Below are 21,103 nucleotides of genomic sequence, written 5' to 3' on the forward strand. Positions count from 1 at the left end.
TAGAGATTCTGGGTTATGGCACAACCAGCGAATTCAGCAATATGATCATCTATGTTCGTGCGTCCTTCAGGGAGCGAATCTCAATCTTCAGCTGGTAAAGGTCGAGGCAGAGGTAGAGGTTCCAGTTCAGGTGGTAACTAGAATCGTAGCTATGCGTTAGCGGGTCGGCAGGACTAGGAATCCTCACCAGATGTTGTGACAGATATGTTGACCATTTGCTCTCACGATGCTTATGCCTTGATAGACCCAGGATCTACTTTATCATGTATTACCCCATTTGTCGCAGGGAAGTTTGGTATAGTGCCTAAAATACTAAGTGATCCTTTTGCAGTATCTACACCGGTCGGAGAATCGATTATTGCTAGACGGGTTTACTGAGGTTGTACGGTGTTTGTTTGTGGTCGTCAGACCTCAACCGACCTAGTTGAGATAGAGATGTTGGATTTTGATGCTATCATGGTCATGAACTGGTTAGCAGCTTGCTATGCCACAGTTGATTGTCGAGCAAAGATAAACATATTTTATTTTCTGGGTGTGTCAGTCCTTGAATGGGTAGGTAATACAGCAACACCCAGAGGTAGGTTTATTTCTTATCTGAAGGCGAGGAAAATGATCGCAAAAGGGTGCATCTATCATATTGTGCGAGTTAGAGATGTAGATGCTGAGATACCTACACTTCAGTTTATTCCAGTAGTAAAAGAGTACGCAGATGTATTTCCAGATGAACTTCCAGGTATTCCTCCAAAGCGAGAGATTGATTTTGGCATCGATTTGCTTCCGGGAACACAACCAATATCCATCCCTCCATATAGAATGACACCTTCCGAATTGAAGGAGTTAAAGGAGCAGTTAAAAGATTTGCTGGAGAAAGGTTTCATCAGACCTAGTAATTCACCTTGGGGGCCACCGGTACTGTTTGTACGGAAGAAAGACGACTCGTTGAGGATGTGTATCGATTTTAGGAAACTAAACAAGGTAACTATTAAGAATAAGTATCCATTTCCAAGGATAGATGACTTGTTTGATCAGTTGCAGGGAGCTAGACGCTTTTCAAAGATAGATTTGAAGCCGGGGTACCACCAAGTCAGAGTTCGGGAGAAAGATATTCCCAAGACAGCCTTTAGGACCCGATATGGCCACTTTGAGTTCCTTGTCATGTCCTTCGGGTTGACGAATGCACTTGCCATATTTATAGACTTGATGAATAGCCTATTCCGGCCATATTTAGATCTGTTCATGATACTCTTTATTGATGATATTATGGTTTATTCACATTCAGAGGATGAGAATGTGGACCACTTGCGAGCGGTACTCCAAACCTTCCATGATAAAAAATTGTAAGCTAAGTTTTATAAATGTGAGTTCTAGTTGAAGTCTGTAGCATTCTTGAGGAACATTGTATCCGATAGAGGTATAAATGTAGACACTCAGAAGATTGAGGCTGTGAAATCCTGGCCTAGACCTACCACTCCGGTAGAGATTCATAGTTTTCTAGGCTTAGAAGATACTACCGGAGGTTAGTAGAGGGTTTTTCTTCTCTTTCAGCACCATTAACGAAGTTGATGCAGAAAGCAACTAAGTTTCAGTGGACAGAGGCATGTGAACAAAGTTTCCCGGAGCTTAAGACCAGGTTGACCTCAGCGCCAGTTCTAGCACTTCCAGAGGGCCCAGATGGTTATGCCATGTATTACTATGCCTCGGGTGTCGGGTTAGGATGTGTCCTGATGCAATATGGAAAAGTAATTACATATGCTTCAAGGTAGTAAAGGAAGCATGAGCGGAATTATCTGACCCACGACTTCGAATTAGTTGTGGTTATCTATGCACTTAAAATATGACGACATTATTTATATGGTGTTCATGTTGATGTATTCACAGATCATAAAAGCATGTAATATATCTTCAAGCAAGAAGAGTTGAATTTGCGACAGAGGCGATGGCTTGAGTTATTGAAAGATTACGATATTAACATTCTTTACTATTCATGGAAAGCTAATGTTGTAGCAGACACCTTAAGTCGCCGATCTATGGGTAGCTTAGCACATGTAGAGACCAAAAAAGACAATTAACTAGAGAGATTCATCAATTGTCTTGTTTGGGGTTTCAGTTAGTAGACTCTGGCAATGGTGGAGTTGTACTCCAAAATATTGCAAAATCATCTCTCATAGCTGAAGTAAAGGAGAGGCAATACGAGGACCCAGAGTTGGTCAAGTTGAGAGAGCGAGTTCCGCAGTAGAAGAAGACGTTGTTAGAGCTCAAGGGAGATGGGGTTGTCAAATACAGGGGTCGTTTGTGTGTTCCAGACGTAGCAGAGCTACAAGACAAGATTATGTCAGAGGCACATTATTTGTGGTACTCCATTCACCCTGGGTCAATGAAGATGTATCATGACAACAAGGATGTGTACTGGTGGAACGATATGAATGAGAACATTGCTGAATGTCGCTCACTGTCCAGTTGCCAGCAGGTGAAAATAGAGCACCAGAAGCCCGGAAGGCTAATGCAAACTATAGAGATCCATATGAGCACCTAATTGTTTTACTATATTTGAGTTTTTCATCACATTTTAGTATGTAAATATATTTTAAGTTTAATCTACATATTTTAGCTCTTATTTTTCCTTTTATATATTTTACTTAAGAAAATTGAAAACAATTAAAAAAGAGTCACATTTTAATATAAGCTTTATTTTCATTTACAAATAAAGAAAATGTTTTTCAAAAAATATATTAGTTTGATAAATAAATTTTGAGCAATTAGTATTTTATCTTGCTATTCAAGTTTAGGAGTAGTACTTTTATTTTCATCTATTAATCAATAAAATAAAAACAAAATCACAAAAAAAAAAGTTTTAATTTGGACTAGTTCTCCTAAAGTATCGCTTTGTCCGAATATCCAAGTCATGACCCAAATTGGACCAAATCTGAGCCCATATCCGCTCCCCATTTGACCTAAGCTAATTGCTACTTGACATACACAAAAGAAGAGGGATAGATCTGGCGGGAGAGGAAAAGGGGAAGATCAGAAAGAATAAAAAAAAAAACGGAACCTCTTTCTTCTCCAAGCAAAAAACGCATCAAACCTCCATTAACACTCACCCCCAAAATCAGCGATCAAACACCTTATCCATTTTCCTCTAGATCTCAGTTTTCAAACACCATGAAACACAGCTAAATAGACAACAATTTCAGCCATGAAAGCACCTCTATTTTCTCACGTCAAAGGAACCTTTCAGCCAAAGTTCAGCCCGAAAACACCCGTAAGCACCCAAAAAAATCAGCTGAAATCACTCCTTAAACCCAGCCCAAAAAGGCTACAAAACAGCCCTCAAATAGAGCCAATAACCAGCCGAAAAGCAGTCCAAAAGGAGCCTAAAAAATAGCCCCAAAAATCTGCACAAAAACAGTCCATTAACGAGTTCCGAACAGCCATGAAAACCAGCGAAAAGAGCTTCAATTTCATCAAAATCAGCTCAAAACCCATCAAAATAACTTCAAAAATAAGTGTAAAAATCAGTCCCTAAACTCCACCTGAAATAACCACCCAAAACTAGCTGAAACGCAGCACCAAACCACCCCAAAAATAGTAGCCATCGCATCATGTTTGCCGACGAACAGAGGTTCGTTTCAACTGTGTAAAGACACCCAAGTTCAGTCGATTTTTTGAGATGGGTTCAAGATTTCCGGTGTCGGCGTGGGTTTCGAACGGATCGTTGTTTGTTTGCTACTGTTTCGCTTCATTTGTAACCGAATTTGTGGCTGTTCTTAGCCTTTATTTGGTCCTGCAAGGTTTGTTTCTTGCTGTTGAGGTATGTAGCTCAGTTTAGACAATGTAATAATTAATTAAATGTCATGATATTATTCAATTTGATCACTTATGTGTCTGTTATATGTTAGATTAGTTCACTTATGTATTTGCTGACTTTAAATTACTACAATTTTGGTTTGGGAAATATGAGAAGCATTTGGCAAATAAATGATTTTGTAAAGTTGGAAGTGGGTTTTGTTTAATTCTGTTTATTAGTAGCTAGATGATAATTGTGTTAGTTTTGGACATATGAGTATAATGTAAAAATGATGAAGTTTTGGGCCTTAAGGCACTCTTATCTTTGTCGTCTTATTTGACCATTAACATTTGGTCTAAAACAAGGGAACTGGGTCACGTTACTTTTGTAACAAAAAGATATCGAATGTGACGTACTTAGGCCGAATATACAAGCTGGCAAGTAGGCAAATTAGCGATAACCATAATCCCTCTCTCACCATCTTTTCCATAATTCATGGCCTTACAAGAAATCTCAAAGATAGTTTAGGTAGAATAATTTAATATCGTAGCTTGTTTTAGGCATGTTTAATATTGTAAATTATCGTAGCTATGGGTACGGTTCCCGTGGCATAGTCATGACACGTAATCTCCACTTCGAGTGTGGATTTCACGTGACTCGACCCTAACTTCAAACAATAATAAAATAAATATATTGTAGATCGTGGGTACGATTCCCTGTGACGTGATTCGCAATATGTACAAAAATAAACGAGTGCGCGACATCGCGACTTGTCCAAACAAATTCAATAAATGTTAAAAGCGGTTAAAATGAATAAAATGCACATAGGTTTTGAATATTTCATAAATCAGATAATTACGCCAATTATTAATAGTTCAGCGACCGTGCTAAAATCACGGAACTCGGGAGTGCCTCACACCTTTTCCCGGGTTAACAAAATTCCTTACCCGGTCTTCTATGTTTGCAGACCATAAATAAGAGTCAATTTCCTCGATTTGGGATTTAAAATAAACTGGTGACTTGGACACCATAAATTATTCCAAGTGGCGACTCTGATTAAATAATCCCATTTCGATTAATGTCACTTTAATTCGAAAAATTCCCTATCCCCCTCGGAAAAAGAAGGTGTGACATTCCCGACATGGAAATGGGAGGCGATAAACATGGACTTTATCATGAGTTTACCTCGTTCCCATCGTAAGTTCGATTCCATATGGGTGATAGTCGACAGGCTCACAAAATCAGTACATTTCCTATTTATACAGCAGGAGATTATGCAAAATTATATATTAAGGAGATAGTGCGACTACAAGGAGTACCAATATCTATTATATCTGACCGTGGGGCCTAGTTTACAACGCATTTTTGGAGGTCATTTCAGAAAGGTCTAGGGACTCAGGTGAATCTCAGTACAACTTTTCATCCACATACTGATGGACAAGCCGAGCGCACAATTCAGACGCTCGAGTATATGTTACGAGCATGTATATTGGATTTTAAAAGAAGTTTGGATGAACATCTATCTCTTATCGAGTTTGCATATAATAACAGTTACCATTCCAGTATTCAGATGGCTCCGTACGAGGTTTTGTATGGGCGTAAGTGCAGATCTCCTATATGGTGGTTTGATGTTGGAGAATCTGGGTTATATGGGCTGGACCTGGTTCAGCAGGCCATACAAAAGTAAAGCTTATCCGGGAGCGACCGTTGATAGCTCAGAGTCGTAAGAAGTCATATTCTGACGTGCTGCGATGAGATTTAGAGTTCGAGGTTAATGACTGGGTATTCTTAAAGGTGTCACCTATGAAGGGTGAGATGAAGTTTGGGAAGAAAGGCAAACTTAGCCCACTGTATATTGGGCCATATAGGATCATTCAGAGGGTGGGCCAAGTAGCTTTTGAGTTAGAATTGCCCTTGGAATTGGAGTCTGTCCATCCGGTTTTTCACGTATCTATATTACGGAAGTGCATTGGCGATACTACCCGAGTGGTGCCCACGGATGATGTACAGATTACAGAGGACTTGTCATATAAGGAAATTTCGGTTGCCATCCTAGACCGACAAATCCGCAAGCTTCGGAATAAGGAGGTGGCCTCCGTTAAGGTCTTATGGAGAAGCAAGAATGTGGAAGACATGACGTGGGAAGCGAAGGAAGAAATGAAGTCTAAATACCCCCACCTATTTCAAACTGAAGATATGGCTCGAGATGGGATACCTCAGCACAACCCTATTCAGTCTAGTAGGTCCTCAGGTAAGCTCTTATATTTGACTTTCCGAATTTATAATAGACAGCTGTGTGAGGCCAAGTGTAGCAGGTATAGTATGTTTTCTGGTTGCGTGCAGGGTGGTTTTAGTCTAGTGTACGGAGGAGACTCTCGCAAAATTTTTCCAAGGTATCTAAGAGTAAACATTTGAGGACGAATGTTTCTAGGGGGGAGGGGTATTACATCTCACGTTTTTCGCACGTTAAAGTTTCGTCTTTAGTTAATTGACATAGACTCGGGGATGGGATTATATTGAGGTTAGCCTATTTGTGCTATTTATAACAAGCGATAAGTAAGTGCCATAAAGGGTACACGAATCAAGGAAAATGAGTTTCGTTGAAGGTTGTCGATTTGGAATAAAATATGATCCGAGCTATAATACCCGATGTTTATGGACTAGTACCATACAAGGTACCATATAATCGTGATAGTATGATGTATAAAGTATATTAAAAATGAGTAGAATTCTAAGTAATTTGAGACAATTCTTAATTATGCGGGTAACTAGTTAATTACCGAGCAACGGGACATTACCTAATTAACTAATAAGTTAAATAAAGATTAAAAATCCACCCCCACCCCCACGTGGCAGCAAGCCACTTCTCAAGCAAATGACTCTTAGTCATTTCTTATTAGGTGGCAACCTAATGCACTAATTATAAGACACCTCAATTTCAAGACTTTCAATACAATCCATACCATTATCAGATGTGAAGTTTTACACATTAGCAACGTGAATCCTTACCAACTTCCTACACATTCCTACAAAAACACTACAATCAGAAGTGAGAACACTAGCAATTCTTATAAGTTTTCAACAAATTTCATTCTCAAAACACTTCATTCAGATTCCAAATACTACATTAGCAACGTGATTCTTCAACCAATTCCTACACAAAAATCCAACGAGAATTATTAGAACCTTAGCAACATAAATTTTGCGGTTCTAAAGGTTTACGGTGCAACCTTTTCCAAGAATATCATACGGATTTTTCCCTACTCCAGCTGTGTTAAGTCTAAGCCTTTCTTTCATTTTGGCATGATCTTGTAATTACACGAGTTTGATAACGATGCATAAAACAAATTCTTATCCTAGAAGTTACATATATTTTCCTAGTCTTGTAAGTTACATTAGTCTTCGTATCGGGACTTCATATTCAATTGAGTATTTTCTTTCTTCCAGTCAAGAGTGTAGAGAGCCTATATATACAGTATTACAGTATTTTCATTACCATCGAGCTATAATCGATCGGCAGGCCCCTATTGGGCAACCTCTAATCAGATGGTAAGTTATATACCGAGCCTACTGCTGACGAGCGCCTATGAGCGAGCCAAGCATGGCCGAGATACAGAGCCTAGTATGGCCGAGCACCTATGAGTGAGCCTACTACTGCGGAGCAGTTACATGTTCCGAGACTTATAGGGCTGGACATCTATTTTATTTTCTATATTGAGAAAGTTGAGTCGGTATCAGCAGGTATGTATGTCTCCAGATCATCTTTGACTCCTAGTTGCTTTCAGTTATTATATTATCAGTTCAGTTTTAGCTTTCAGTATATTTCCTTACATACTCGGTATATTATTTCGTATTGACGTCCCTTTCTGGGGGCGCTGCATTTCATACGTGCAAGTTCAGACAGACAGACAGGTAGACCTCCTTAGTAGGTGTTGCCCGAGTTCAGCTTTATCGGTAAGCTCCCCGTCCTTCGGAGTTACCGAGTCTAGAAGTTTTGTGTAAATCTTGTGTATATATGTAGATAGGTTATGGGGGTAGGTCGGGGCCCTGTTCCGATCATAGTACATCCATCAGTATAGGCTTGTAGACATATCCTGTCAGTTAGTGCAATATGTTGGGCTTGTAGGCCCTGTACGTATATTTTGCTGGTTTGTCAGTTATAGTAGTTATAACGGCCTTGCCGACCCAGCTTTATGTTGATATTTAGTCAGCATCAGTCTCTATTCAGTTTAATGTTTTGCTTCGCATATTATCTTGTAATGTGGTCCATGACCAAAGTATGACATTACATGTTCAGAGTCTCTTAGTTGCAAGTGGTACGCAATGATAAGTGAGGCACCGGGTGCCAGTTTCGCCCCAGGCTCGGGGTGTGACACTATCTTGTTTGGTTTGTTGTAACCGAGCTTCAAGCTCATCCATTTGAGCAGCTTTTGCTTACAGCATCGGGAGGCGAGCAACAAGCTAGTTCTTATCAGCTAAGAGTTGATATCGCTCGAAAGCAAGTCCTCGCTTATCAAGGATCAACCTTTGCAGGCCTTCGGAAGCAAGAAAGTTGGTCTGTAAAGAGAAAGGTGAAGTTTGGATTACCATTACAACATGTAAGTAGAAAAGAAGATATGCGAAACTAGTATGATACCTGTGATGTACCATGCATAGCATTGTTTATCAGACACTTTCCAGAAAGGGAGCACATTTTCTTCCAATCCTTCTCCGAAGCTAGCGGCTTCAGATAATTCGAAAGCTTTACTGGCTTGGATAAAAGATAACACTCTTTCGAAACCAAAAGAGTGGCACTTCTCCTCCCTCGAGCATCCAGGGAAGGGGTTGAATAATTGTGCCCCAAGTTTTCATGGATGGGAGACTGAGAAGGAGAAACATCCCTTTCTCGATCATATATTGCCAGTGGAGGTGATGCAATTGGTGCTGGTATTGAAGGAGCAGCTGGTGTTGATGGACATGAAGTTGTTGGTGTGGAAGGATGAGAAGTTGCTGTGACAGGAGCAGTGCTGGTTGATATTATCTCAATGGGTGGGGGCAGAAGAGGCCTAGGGTCAGAATTCCTTGGACCGGAGACAGCAATGGGTCCGGGAATAGAGCATAGGCATTCTTGACCAAGTTCATCTCACCCCAAAGCACCTAGGTTTCCTCAAATGTTGGGCTTTGAAGCTTTCCCGGTTGAACATCTGGTTGAGCTGACAAAGATTCTTTTCTCATTTGAAGGGTAGCCTCTTCATCACTGGCTGCCCCTTCATTAACAAGGACCACTGTGGCCGGCTCGGATAGTGTTTTCTTTGCCTTTTTCTCTTGAGTCCCAGTCGAGGAGGAGCATCTTCTTTTCGGTTTCTTGCCTTAGGGCTGGGGACTCGAGAGGAGGCACCCTCACTAGTAGCTCGAGCATATCCGCGAGCTCTAATCCAGGCAAGGGCATTTTCCAAAACCCTCCTGGCCTCCTCGGGATCAACTAAGGCATCGACCTCGGGGTAGATGACAGAGACCCTCAAAAGTCCTGTATTGGGCCAAAAATAGAGTTAGTAGTTTGCTCATGAAGATTACTTATGTTCGAACAAGGGTAAAAGAAATGGTGTTTTGACTTACCATGGTGCTTGGCCTTCCACCTGTATTTGGGGGACATTTTTTTCCACCCGCGGGATTCTGGTGTCGTAATTTCCAAAATTTTCTGAACCTACTGGTTCAAGCCTTGAACCCGTGGTAGTTTCCGTCGGGTAGCTGAAACAAAAGAAATAAGAAACTCAGCAACAACGGAAACAATCTTTTCACTAAGGAAGGAAGTGAATGGCCGAAAACTTACGAAAGCGATTCCACGACTCGTGAAAACTTAGAGTTTTGGCTGGGATGATGCCCGCGGTAGCAATGATGATGAATCGTACCATCCATCCACGATCATTGTCATCGTCTATGCTGATGAGGAGAGCGGGGTGGTCATGCTTGCTATAGTTTATTAATCCCCCATGAAAAGTTTTAGGAGAGTAAATGTTTATTATGTGTGCAAGGGTTAGGGTTTTTCGGTCTCCATGCATAGTTGGAGAAATCAGGCCACCGTCCGTCATATAGATGCCTACTTTTTCTAATCAGACCTGATATCGGTGGTAAAACACCAAAATTATTGGATCGAGCCCTTCACTCGACCATAAGGAGAATGGACCCAAGGTAAAGGGATATGTATATGCATACATAAACCATTCCTTGGAGAAGATAACACGCTCTATCATATCCGGAGCGAGGATTTCAAGATTGGGGTAGTTGCAGTCCTCCTTCATAGTTGGAATACTAGAAGGGCGAATGGAGGAAGGATACCTACTAACTGGCCAAGTCTGTGAAGATGCAGAAGGAGCCTTCTCTTGAAAGTTGCTCATGGTGCTGAGATGATGTGGTGTGATGGTGCTAACAGTGGGAACTTTAGAATCGGCATCGACCTCCTTGTCCTTGTTTTCTTTCTGGCCTCTCCCGAAGAGAAGACCAGTGTTTGCGAAGAGAGCAGTGTAAGAAGCCGTGGTAACAAAAGGATAGTAAATTTATTGTTGAGAAAATTGAAGGTTGTGAAAGGTTTCTAAGCAAATACAGAGAAGAAGAAAGACTTGTGAGAGTTTTAAAAGTGAAGAAGTAAAAATGTTGAGTAGCAGGGAAGTATAGACGACGAAAATCGTGGTAATGATTACCTAAAAAATCAGAGAAAATATTTATTGAATCATGGGGCAACACCTGTTCAGGGTATTAAATGTAAGAAGATGAGCATCCTTTCAAGTGTTAAAGGCTGTTCAGGAACTATCCCACCAAAAAAGGAATATTTACCAACTTTTCGGTAACACTAAGATATGTCACCGAAAGTACGGGGCCTATCTGTATGGGGTATAATTGGTTTATAATGGATGGTCGAATGGTAATATGACCCGTGGAATCGAATACAGGAAAAGCGCAATCAGGGAACAACCAATACCGGATACAACAAATGTAATTAATATCGGGTAAATCCCAAAGGGAGTTTAGTCGACGGGAGAAGGTCAATGGTTTGACATCGGATAGCATTCAATGAAGAAATATTCACTAAGATTAAATGAGAGACCGTTGCAGAGAATATTTGCATTTATGGCATGTTGTTACGCGTTCATCAACGACTCTTTTATTATCATTTAACAGGAGCTTGATCCTAGGATCTTGTTTCTCTAGGTAAAGGTATAATTAGCAGGCTCAGCAGCCAATGTAAGGACATGAAACTTTCTACATACAAACTCTTTATTTTCCTACTTTTCTCTCTCGATATAACAACTTTATTTGCACTTCATCGTTATTTTCACTTTTGCTCTCGAAGACACTATGTTCAGAGCAAGGCTCGTTATCTTCTTCAATTTCAATCGCTAATCTTAATATTAATCTTATCTTTTATCATTTTTTGGATGAAATCAATTCGCTTGTCTATAAACTAAGGAACAAATTTAATAGCACCATTTTGCGGGTAAACATATAATCTACAAGATCCAAATATGGTTCTTTAGTAGATGAATTGTATGCACTAATGCACATAGTGCTATTGCTTGAGCTTCTCATTTGGAACATCTGCTATTGTGCCTACACTTCAGTGCTTGTACTTATGATAAGATGTTAGAGATGTATAGGGTAAAATATGTTGATATTAAATACTCGCATAACAGAGCGACACATGGAACCAGAGACAGATGGAAAGCGAGATGGGTGGAAATCAATTCCAGGGGCAACAATCTCAGTTGTCCCCAAAGGGAATGTTGCTCATAAAGACAAAAAATGCCTGCCACCCGGTAAGTCTATAGCATTAAGTACATAATCTGTTACAAGGAATATAACATTCATAGCCTGTTGTTACACATTTTTCAATGGCTCCCATAATTATAATTTAAGAGGGGCTTGATCTTAGGACCTTGTTCCCTAGGTGTAACTATAAATAGTGAGTTCAACAGCCATTGTAAGGAGATAAATTTTCTAACAAACTCATGCTATATACTGTTCATAAGCTCAATAAAATTTTATTTCTTGCTTATTAATATTGTTATTACTGTCTACAAAAGCTCTGCTCCCAGAACCAAGTCATCTGCTGTCTTATCTTGATTTCAATGCTAACTCTTGATTTCTTATTTAATTTATTTATCATTTTAGGATCAAATCGATTCTCTTGTCTATAAATCATGTATAAATTCAACCGTACCATTTTACGGGTAAATAGTTTGGCACCCACCGTGGGGCTTAGATAGTTGCATAATTGAGTTGGTCCTTGCATCTGTTACTAACCTGTTGATTCTTTGTTTTTAAGTAAGAAATCATAAAAATATGGCAGATAACGATGTCAACATCGCACACAAAGTTGAGGCCCAAGGAAATTAACCTCAACACGAAGACTCGATCACTAATACCCTCAATGAGAGGGATGAGGCCACACAGGTCCATGGCGGGCAATATCTACGAAATGTTCGGGAGGCAACTCTTGATGATGCTGAAATGGAGCATGTCGCGGAAATAGTAAGAACCCTGAGGGAGAAACAAATGGCTATTATGGGCAATCTCTCGCGACACGATTAGTCATGAAGGAGTTGAGGCGGGCATTGTCGGGTGCTTCCAACAATGCAAATGGACGAGGCCTAGTTCCTCTCGGTTCTCCCACAAACCAAACAACATGGATGATTGATAATAATACCCCGAGAGGCGACAAGGCCAGAGGGAACGATAGCGGATCCGGTAATAACAATTAGAATGATCGCTTAAAAACCGAACTCATGTGGTTTATAAGAGAATTAAACGCCCGAGTGGACCAAATCCAGGGTGCACCGTCAAGACTGAAAGGATCAAATTCAAAGAAATACACACAGTTGCCGTTCAAACCAAGCATGGCACCAAAGTTGATCCTGAAGCAGTTTAAGATGCCAGACGTTCCAAAATATGATGGGACTTTAGATCCTCGGGAGGACATCACCACCTATATAATGGCGGTAAAGGGAAACGACTTAGCTCCGCACTAGATTGAGTCATTCTTATTCAAGAAATTCGGGGAGACCCTCACGAAAGGGGCCCTGACATGGTATTCACTTTTACCCGAGCACTCAATAGATTCCTTCGAGATGCTCGCGGACTCTTTTTTATCACAGGCCCGAGAGGCCGATATATTAAGGATTGCACTAGGAGAGTCCGAATTGCTGCGGGAGTTCGTGACCAAATTTCAGAAGGAAAGGATGCTACTACCGGCCGTACCAAAGAATGGGCAGCTGAAGCATTTACCAAAGATTTGAATCCAAGGATTTCCCATTACAAAAAACGGATAAATTGCAGAGGTTTATTTGCGGAGGGTACAAGTAACCTCCACAATTTGCATAATTTTGTGGCAATATATTAATGCCCAGAAAATTATACAATTTACGGGGGTCTAAAACCTCCGCATCCCTAAAATAATAGTGGGTAATTTATTTTACACTGCCTCCATTTTTTCCCCAAATTTTTTTGCCCTAGAAACTTTCGCCTCAACAACAACAAAATACTCTGTGAGACCGCTTATTCTTTTTCACTGCTTCTTCTTCATTAATCCATCTCAGTGAGACCAAGTCCATTTAGAACCTTAAAAGCTTCAAATCCAAAAGTTATTTTGAATTTGGGGATAACAAAACCTGGGCACTTTAACTTCTCTATGCTGAACAAAGAGGTGCAAACAGGTACAATTTTTGTTCTCATCTCTATCGTGTTCTCTGTTGCGAGTTCAAACAGGTGCAATTTTTGTTCTCTCTTTTTTGGCGATTGAGATTAAAACCCTAATTTCAACAAAATTAAAATGTGCAAAGGCAAAGGTTTTTGATGATGAATTGGTTTAGTTTCTTAATATCACATTCCCCCACTCCCTCTCCAAGACAAAATTTGTTCTCTTTCTCTCCCTCTCTTTAGAGCAATTACTGAACATGCATTTTGGGGTTGATAAGTTTTTTATTCTTAAGTCTGAAAAGAGTTCTGTTTTTGTTTTTACTTCTAGCTATTTGCATATTTAGAATCGTACTTTTTCTGCTTTTTAATATTTGTTTTGCTGCTTTTGATTTTGGATGATGCATTTTTTAGTTAATCGTATGATACATACCTGATTTAAGAGGTTCTTTTGCTCATTTTTGAATTTTGTCCACTAAAACTGTGCCAACATTTCATGTTATGGGCTCTCTTTCTTGGTTATGAGATTGTTGTTGTAGGCGACACTGTTGTTGTTACAATAAAACTTAGTGCTAACAAGATGGTAATATCTAGTGTAGATAATTCAATTTTGGTTTACCTCAGTCTTTTTGGCTCTTAAGACATTGCTGTTCTTTTGTGTTTGCCTTTTTTTTTATTACCTTGAAAGATTTATGTGACTTAAAACTTGTTATTGGATAAGTTGTCTTGAATCTATTTACATTGAGTTGGCCACCCCATCCATGAGTTTTTGGCACTCCACATCTATTATATTTTTCCTCCAGTTGGTTCAATACATGTTATTTGTATTGGTTTGGATTAATTTTTACAGGCAATTGTTAATTCTAGTTAATAGATTTTTTTGATGTGTATTGTATTTAGGTCAAAATTGAGCTAGCATTGAGTGAAAGTACAGTGGATGAGTTTGAAATTTCTCCAAATGATGTTGTTGGTAAGGTGCTAGGCAAAGAGCATCCTGGAAGGGTAAGATATTTGGGATTAGGAGCTACTCCAAGCAATACTTTTAGAAAGACAAATATTCGTCCTGGTAATATTAGAATTGTGAGTAATAATGTTGGATGTTCTTCTTCTGGATGCCAAGAGAAGTACAATCAATTGATGAATACTCTCAAAGAATACATGATAATGAAAGAAGGGTCAATACCAGAACAATTTGCCGGGATCTTTGCTTCTACTCCTACAACGGTAAATGCTAAGTTCTTTTATTTTTGGTATATTGTGCAATTTTATTTTGTCTCGTGTTTTATCCGAACACATTCACATTCACACACACTGTTTTCATCTGCAATGGACAGTTGTAAAGTAGAGAATTTGCTGGTTGAATAGTCGTAGGTGCAGGAAACCGGGATGAAGGGAAAATAGGAATATACGAGAAACCAAGTAGCTCACTAATCCAGACATTAGTTGTATAGTCCCAGTTTGCAATATGTTTATACCATAATCTCTAATTTCACATTCCCCTTTCCAAGTTTTCACCTTCATAGGCATTTGGGGTTTCAAATTCTTTGTATTTTTTCAATCTTTTTAGTAAGAACCAAGAAAACTATTTATTCTTTCTATTATCAATGTTATAATGAGTATTTTAAGAGCTCCAAAAAATTCTTGGCAACCAGTTATGACTGCTAATACAACCATTCCTAGTTACTCAACATATATTTTATCTCAATGACTTGTTTTCTGAAAATCCTCTTAATAGTTGTATTTTTTTTACTTTTTGATGCAGCCAAGTGATGCAGTTAATGTACCCATTTCACCCACGGATGAAAGAAGATCTTCCGGCTCTTGTAATCCCAGTGACAGCCATTGAGATTCATTTTAATTGAAGTGGATGTATTAGGACAATGTAATAGCTGACTAATATAGACGGTTAACTATGTTCTAATTTAGCTTGATGACATATGATACTACTCTGTCACAGTATTTTTTACGGTTAATAAAATATTGATGTTTCTTAATTTTAATATTTTGGTTTAAGCATAAATATTTCAATTGATATTAGGGAAAACGTATGACATATTGATGATAAAAATCAATTCTATAATATATTTAAAAATAGATGAGGTTAAAATTAAAACCCCCAAAGAGAAATTGAGCAGATCTTATGATGTACACATAAGAAATTTCGGGGGTTTACAACCCCCACACTCAAAAAATAATTAAATTTTAAAAATACATAACTACTTTCGCGCATGAAATTGCGGATGTTAAAATTGTAATTTGCGGAGGCTACAAACCTCTGCTATTTGCTGTCACGGCGGTTCGGGAAACCGCCGCATTTATCTGCCTCAAATTAATAGTGGCGATGCTTGCTGCAGGGGCCTGCTTAACCAATGTGACAACAAATAGCGGAGGTTACTAACCTCCACAAAATGCAATTTTAAACTCCGAAATTTACCCATTTTTTTGTAGTGTCCGACGCTTCCTGGAAATTGAAAGAAAGTCTACTCGAGTTCCAAGTAACAACGTGGCATATGTATACAACCACTATGAGTCAATGATAAGGATGACCAACTCGGTTTCCTGACATCAACCAAGGGTCAAGACCAAGAGAAGAATAAGGAAATATCAAAGGATGAATTCGACACAGATTGGCGGTCTTCTAGAGGTCAGTTTTTGCCCTATGAAAGGGCCGAAGGAAGTAGTAAAGGTTTCCAGTCGGCGGATAGATTTGTTACGGATAGGAGATCTGAACGCGGCCGGAATAATAGATCATTGCAGAAAAAGAGGTATCGGGCTCCGGAGACTCTGCCTACCCCAAGTTATCTGATTACAACTTCAACGTCAGCATGGTGGAACTAGTGTCGGCTGTGAGGAACATTAAGGAAGCAGAGTTCCCGAGGCCGATGAGATCCTATCCCAGTTAAAAGGATCCTAATTTATAGTGAGAGTACCATGGGACCAACAGCCACCGGTTTGGGGACTACCGACATCTGCGCGAGGAGGTGGCAACATTGTTGAAAAACAGACATCTCACAGTGTTCTTAAGTGAGCGGGCTAAAAATATCTATGGTCACAATAGGGATAATATGGAACCCTTGAAAGCAGGAGAAGATCCCCCTCGCTTGACAATCAATATGATTTTCGGGGGGAGGGGGGAACGAGATTAATGGTGTAACTTTCTCGGCAATGAAAAAGACGAAGGTATCGGTGACCCATAGCAAGAGACTCTGGGAAGTCGCTGAGGACGACATCACCTTCACAAAGGAGGACGCAGATGGACTCTTACTGCCATACAACGATGTCTTGGTAATCTCTCTTAGTGTTTTAGATTTTAAGATTAAACGTGTTTTGGTAGACCCACGGAGTTCAACCAACATTATCCAATTGAGAGTGCTAGAACTAGCAGAGCTAACCGAAAGTATTATTCTGGCCACAAAGCTCCTCACCGGGTTCAATTTGGCAAGCATAACAACCCGAGGGGAAATCCTGATGCCCACGAATGCCGATGGGGCAATGAAGACGACCATTTTGGAAGTAGTAGACGACAATATGTGTTACAATATTATTCTTCGAAGACCATGGCTAAACAATATGAAAGCTATGCCATTAACATACCATCAACTCTTGAAATTCCCAACCCTGGAGGGAGTTAAATAAATAAAAGGAGATTAACCGATAGCAAGGGAGATCAATGTGATCTCAGTTTCCAGTAGCAAAGGGAAAAAGCATGAAGCATAGCAATTACAGGAACTGGAACCTACTCCCGAGCCGAACAAAGACAAAAAGAGGGAGGAGTCGTTGGAATCCTATCAGATTCCATGATATTTCTAGGTACACCATAAGAAACGAACGCAACCAAATCTACAGTGAAAGAACTCGAACAAGTCGCATTGTTTGAGAGATTCTTGGAGAGGAAGTTCCCCTTGGGGACAGGACTAAACCCCGAGCTCAGGTCAGGATTTATAGAATTCATTAAATATAACATTGATTGTTTTTCGTGGTCGCATGCGAATATGACAGGTATTCCGCTAGAAGTGGCCGTGCACAAGTTAAGCTTGGATCCTAACATCCTTCGTAAGGCAGAAGAAACACCCTATTGCCAGTGTCAGAAACAAATTCATCAAAGAAGAGGTAACTCCATTGCTTGATATCGGTTCAATCCGGGAGCTAAAGTATCCTGATTGGCTAACTAACATAGTAGTAGTTCTAAAGAAGAATAATAAATTTCACATGTACATAAATTATAAGCATCTAAATAAGGCGTGCCCGAAAGACTCGTTCCCACTGCCAAACATTGATCAAATTATTGATACGACGGCCGGGCACAAGTTGATAAGTGTCCTTGATGCTTATTCCAGGTACAACCAAATCAAGATGAACCCGGAGGATCTGGACAAACTTCATTCATAACGAACCTCAGCATATATTGCTATAATGTGATGCCTTTTGGGCTTAAGAACGTCGGAGCCACTTACCAGAGGCTTGTAAACAAAATGTTTGAGAAACAAATTGGGAAAACCATGGAAGTTTACATATAATATGTTGATTAAGTTTTTGAACGCATGTGATCATCTTAAACACCTGCAAGAAACCTTTGACATCATAAGGAAGAAGAACATGAAGCTTAACCCCGAAAAGTGTGCATTCGAAGCTAGATCTGGTAAATTCTTAAGATTACTGGTGTCAAAAAAAGGGATCAAAGTTAATCCCGATAAAATTAAAGTGATCGAGGACATCCCTGACCAGCTATCAAATGTGAAAGAGGTTCAAAGGTTGACAAGAAGACAGGATGCTTTAAGCAGATTCATTTCCCGATCTTAGTTAAAATGTCATCACTTCTTTTCACTTCTCAAAAAGAAGAACAACTTTGAAATGGACTCTGGAATGCCAACATGCTCTGAAGGATTTGAAAAGGTATTTATTGTCATGCCCCGAACCTGGACCTGGACGTAACACGACACCCGGTGCCTGACTACATATGATCGAATGAACCAATTGGCTGGCTGAATCATCAAATAATATCATAACATACTGAATGCGGAAGATAAACTAGCACATGCCGATATACTTAAAGTCTGAATGATATAAATCAAAAAGTGGAAACACTAATATAATTCTGAAACATATCTGCTGCAAATATTTCTTAACATGAAAAACCTATGACTCTGTCTAACTATTTCTTTAGCCTATGAAGCCTCTATTAAAGTACTGAAAACACTGATTGTCTGAAAATACTGAAGACTGTAAGGTAATGATAATGACCTGAAAGAATTGGGGATAGCCAAATAGCTGGTACGAGAATCCTAGCGCTTTGAATTGTCAACCTGTAAATCACTACCTACATCGTGAGATGCAGGCCTCGGGCAAAAGGGACGTCAGTACATTTGAATTGCACAGGTACGTAAAGAAACTGAAAGAAAGAACTATAAATGCCAAAACTAATACTAAGCTGATAACTGAGAATTGATAATTGAAATGATAATTGTTGAAACTGAAATGATAACTGATAACTATTGAAACTGAAACTGAAACTGAAATTGAGATAATTGATAACTGAAATGATAATTGATAACTAAAATGATAACTAATAGCTGAATTAAACAAAGGAAGTAAGGATATGATTACTCCCTCTTCTGAATGATGAACAACCTGTTTATCAGAATAAACTACGAACTCGGGCCCAATATATATGCGCACAAGCTACAGCCTCATGCCCAAGTATACGTATATATATAACTATGGCCTCAGGCCTAAAAATGCATAAAACATCAACTATGGCCTCATGCCAAAATGTGCATAAAGCATAAACAACGGCCTCATGCCCAAATATTCATAAAGCATATAAACTACGACCTCAGGCCCAAATACAAGTGTTCAACATTCAGGGATTTAAATTTAGGAACTAAGAATCATACTACAATATGTGATGCTGACATACTAAATCATATTGAGTTACATGATACTGAACTACTAAATAGGACTAGACTGAGACATGTATTCTTGAACTGATTATGAAAACTGAAACTTTAAATGTTTATTAAATGCTAAGTAATCTAGACTGAGACTCATGCGCATCAAACCCAAGTCTATATTAATTATACACTGAGCTCACAACATTCATAATGAAAGTCATGAATAAGTTATGAAGCTAGATAATAGAAGTTCTGCAACTATTCAAGGAACTAGGCTTAACTATATTTCTGAGGCAATTAATAACGTCATAAAATAAATGTAGTGTAGGGAGAATCATTAATATTCCAAAACATAGAGAGTTATCCTCACATACCTTAATTTCCTACTCTTGAGCGTAATACAACATCTGCCAACCCTTTCAACTTTTATCTATATCAATACATGTCAAAAAAGATTCCATATTAGCAATAATACTCATGTTTTTGTCACTTAGGCATTTAATTAAATACCTTATGGGCGTAAAGCCTCATAGCCCTTATTAGTGGTGTTTCTACACCAAACAACCCATTCTCTTGCTCCTGGATAATTCTAAAATCTCAAATTGCAATAATCAATATCATTCTTCATCACCCATAAGATAAACAATACTCTTAATCAATAATCAACAATAAACAACCCAAATATATAACCGTTCATGCTTTTCTATCAAATCCATCAACTCATATCTCATAAACTTGGAGTCTATAATCATGAGGGTGAAGATATTACCTTTATGAAGTTCAAGCCTCTTGAATTCGAGTTCTAGGGTTTCTTTTCTTAACCATGATGACCCAATCGAATACCTAATGATTTGGAGGGTTTAACCATGTTAATAAGGTGTTGGAGAATTGAATTTAACTTAGAATCACCATTAGAACTTACCTTGGATGAGGAGGGACCTTTGAAGAGTTAGGTTCTTGAGAGCTTCCCTTTCTCAAGCAAGTTTTTGTGTTTTGGGGTGTGGGGGACGAAGTAGGGCTTTAAAAAGGACCCCCAGATGCTCTCCCATGCACCTGAAGGCCCAACTATGCACATGGACGCGCAGCAGGGCAGTAGCACTGCCACAAATGTGCGGCCGCGCACGGGACCATCTGGGCGCGCATACTGTGCATTGTTCAATAAAATGCTCATAACTTTTTACTTAAATATTCATTCGGGTTCCACAATATATTGTTTCAAATATATTTCAAAGGGCTACAACATTTATATTTTACATTTTCCCAAATTCTCAACGTAACTTTACGAAATATTTCTATAAGACAGACCTTCCATAAACTTAGTCGATTTTACCGAATCTTATGTACCTCACTCTCTGTCTTGATTCCAAAACAACTATTTTCTCCTATAGTCATCCCGATATTACATCATATGTATAAGATTTCATTAATACTTATTTAACACATTTACCCTAGTCCGAATTTACCGAGTGTTACATTTATCGAGCCATCCATTATTATTAAAACCGGAGGCAGGCGAACAACTATTGATTTACTTAGCAGTCTCAGAGGTAGCGGTAAATGCTGTTTTAGTCCGTGAAGATGAAGGTATGAAATCTTCTATTTATTATGTTAGTAAAGTTTTAACGGGAGCAAAAACTCGATACCCACATCTCAAAAAATTGTCCTTGCTCTCGCAGTCGACGCTCGAAAGCTTAGGCATTATTTTCAATGTCATCCGTGGTGACAACCTTTCTCTTGCGAAATATCTTTCGCAAACCTGAAC

At 39.1% G+C, this 21,103-nt stretch overlaps 1 protein-coding gene across 2 annotated transcripts; it reads left to right on the forward strand.

The window, feature by feature from the left end:
• Positions 1 to 2,929: 2,929 nt before the first annotated feature.
• LOC107761298 (uncharacterized) lies at positions 2,930 to 15,444 on the forward strand. 2 transcript variants are annotated; one of them, XM_075241280.1, is made up of 3 exons: positions 2,930 to 3,808; positions 14,351 to 14,674; positions 15,213 to 15,444. In XM_075241280.1, exons 1-3 carry the CDS (start codon positions 3,668 to 3,670, stop codon positions 15,294 to 15,296), a joined length of 549 nt encoding a protein of 182 aa, XP_075097381.1. In that variant the 5' UTR covers positions 2,930 to 3,667; the 3' UTR covers positions 15,297 to 15,444. The 2 variants fall into 2 exon arrangements, 1 of the variants encoding a protein (XP_075097381.1); XR_001642558.2 differs by lacking the exon at positions 2,930 to 3,808 and adding an exon at positions 13,169 to 13,470.
• The last annotated feature ends 5,659 nt before the right edge of the window (positions 15,445 to 21,103 follow it).

This window comes from Nicotiana tabacum, chromosome 20 (assembly GCF_000715075.1).
Source record: "Nicotiana tabacum cultivar K326 chromosome 20, ASM71507v2, whole genome shotgun sequence".
Taxonomy (NCBI): Eukaryota; Viridiplantae; Streptophyta; class Magnoliopsida; order Solanales; family Solanaceae; genus Nicotiana; species Nicotiana tabacum.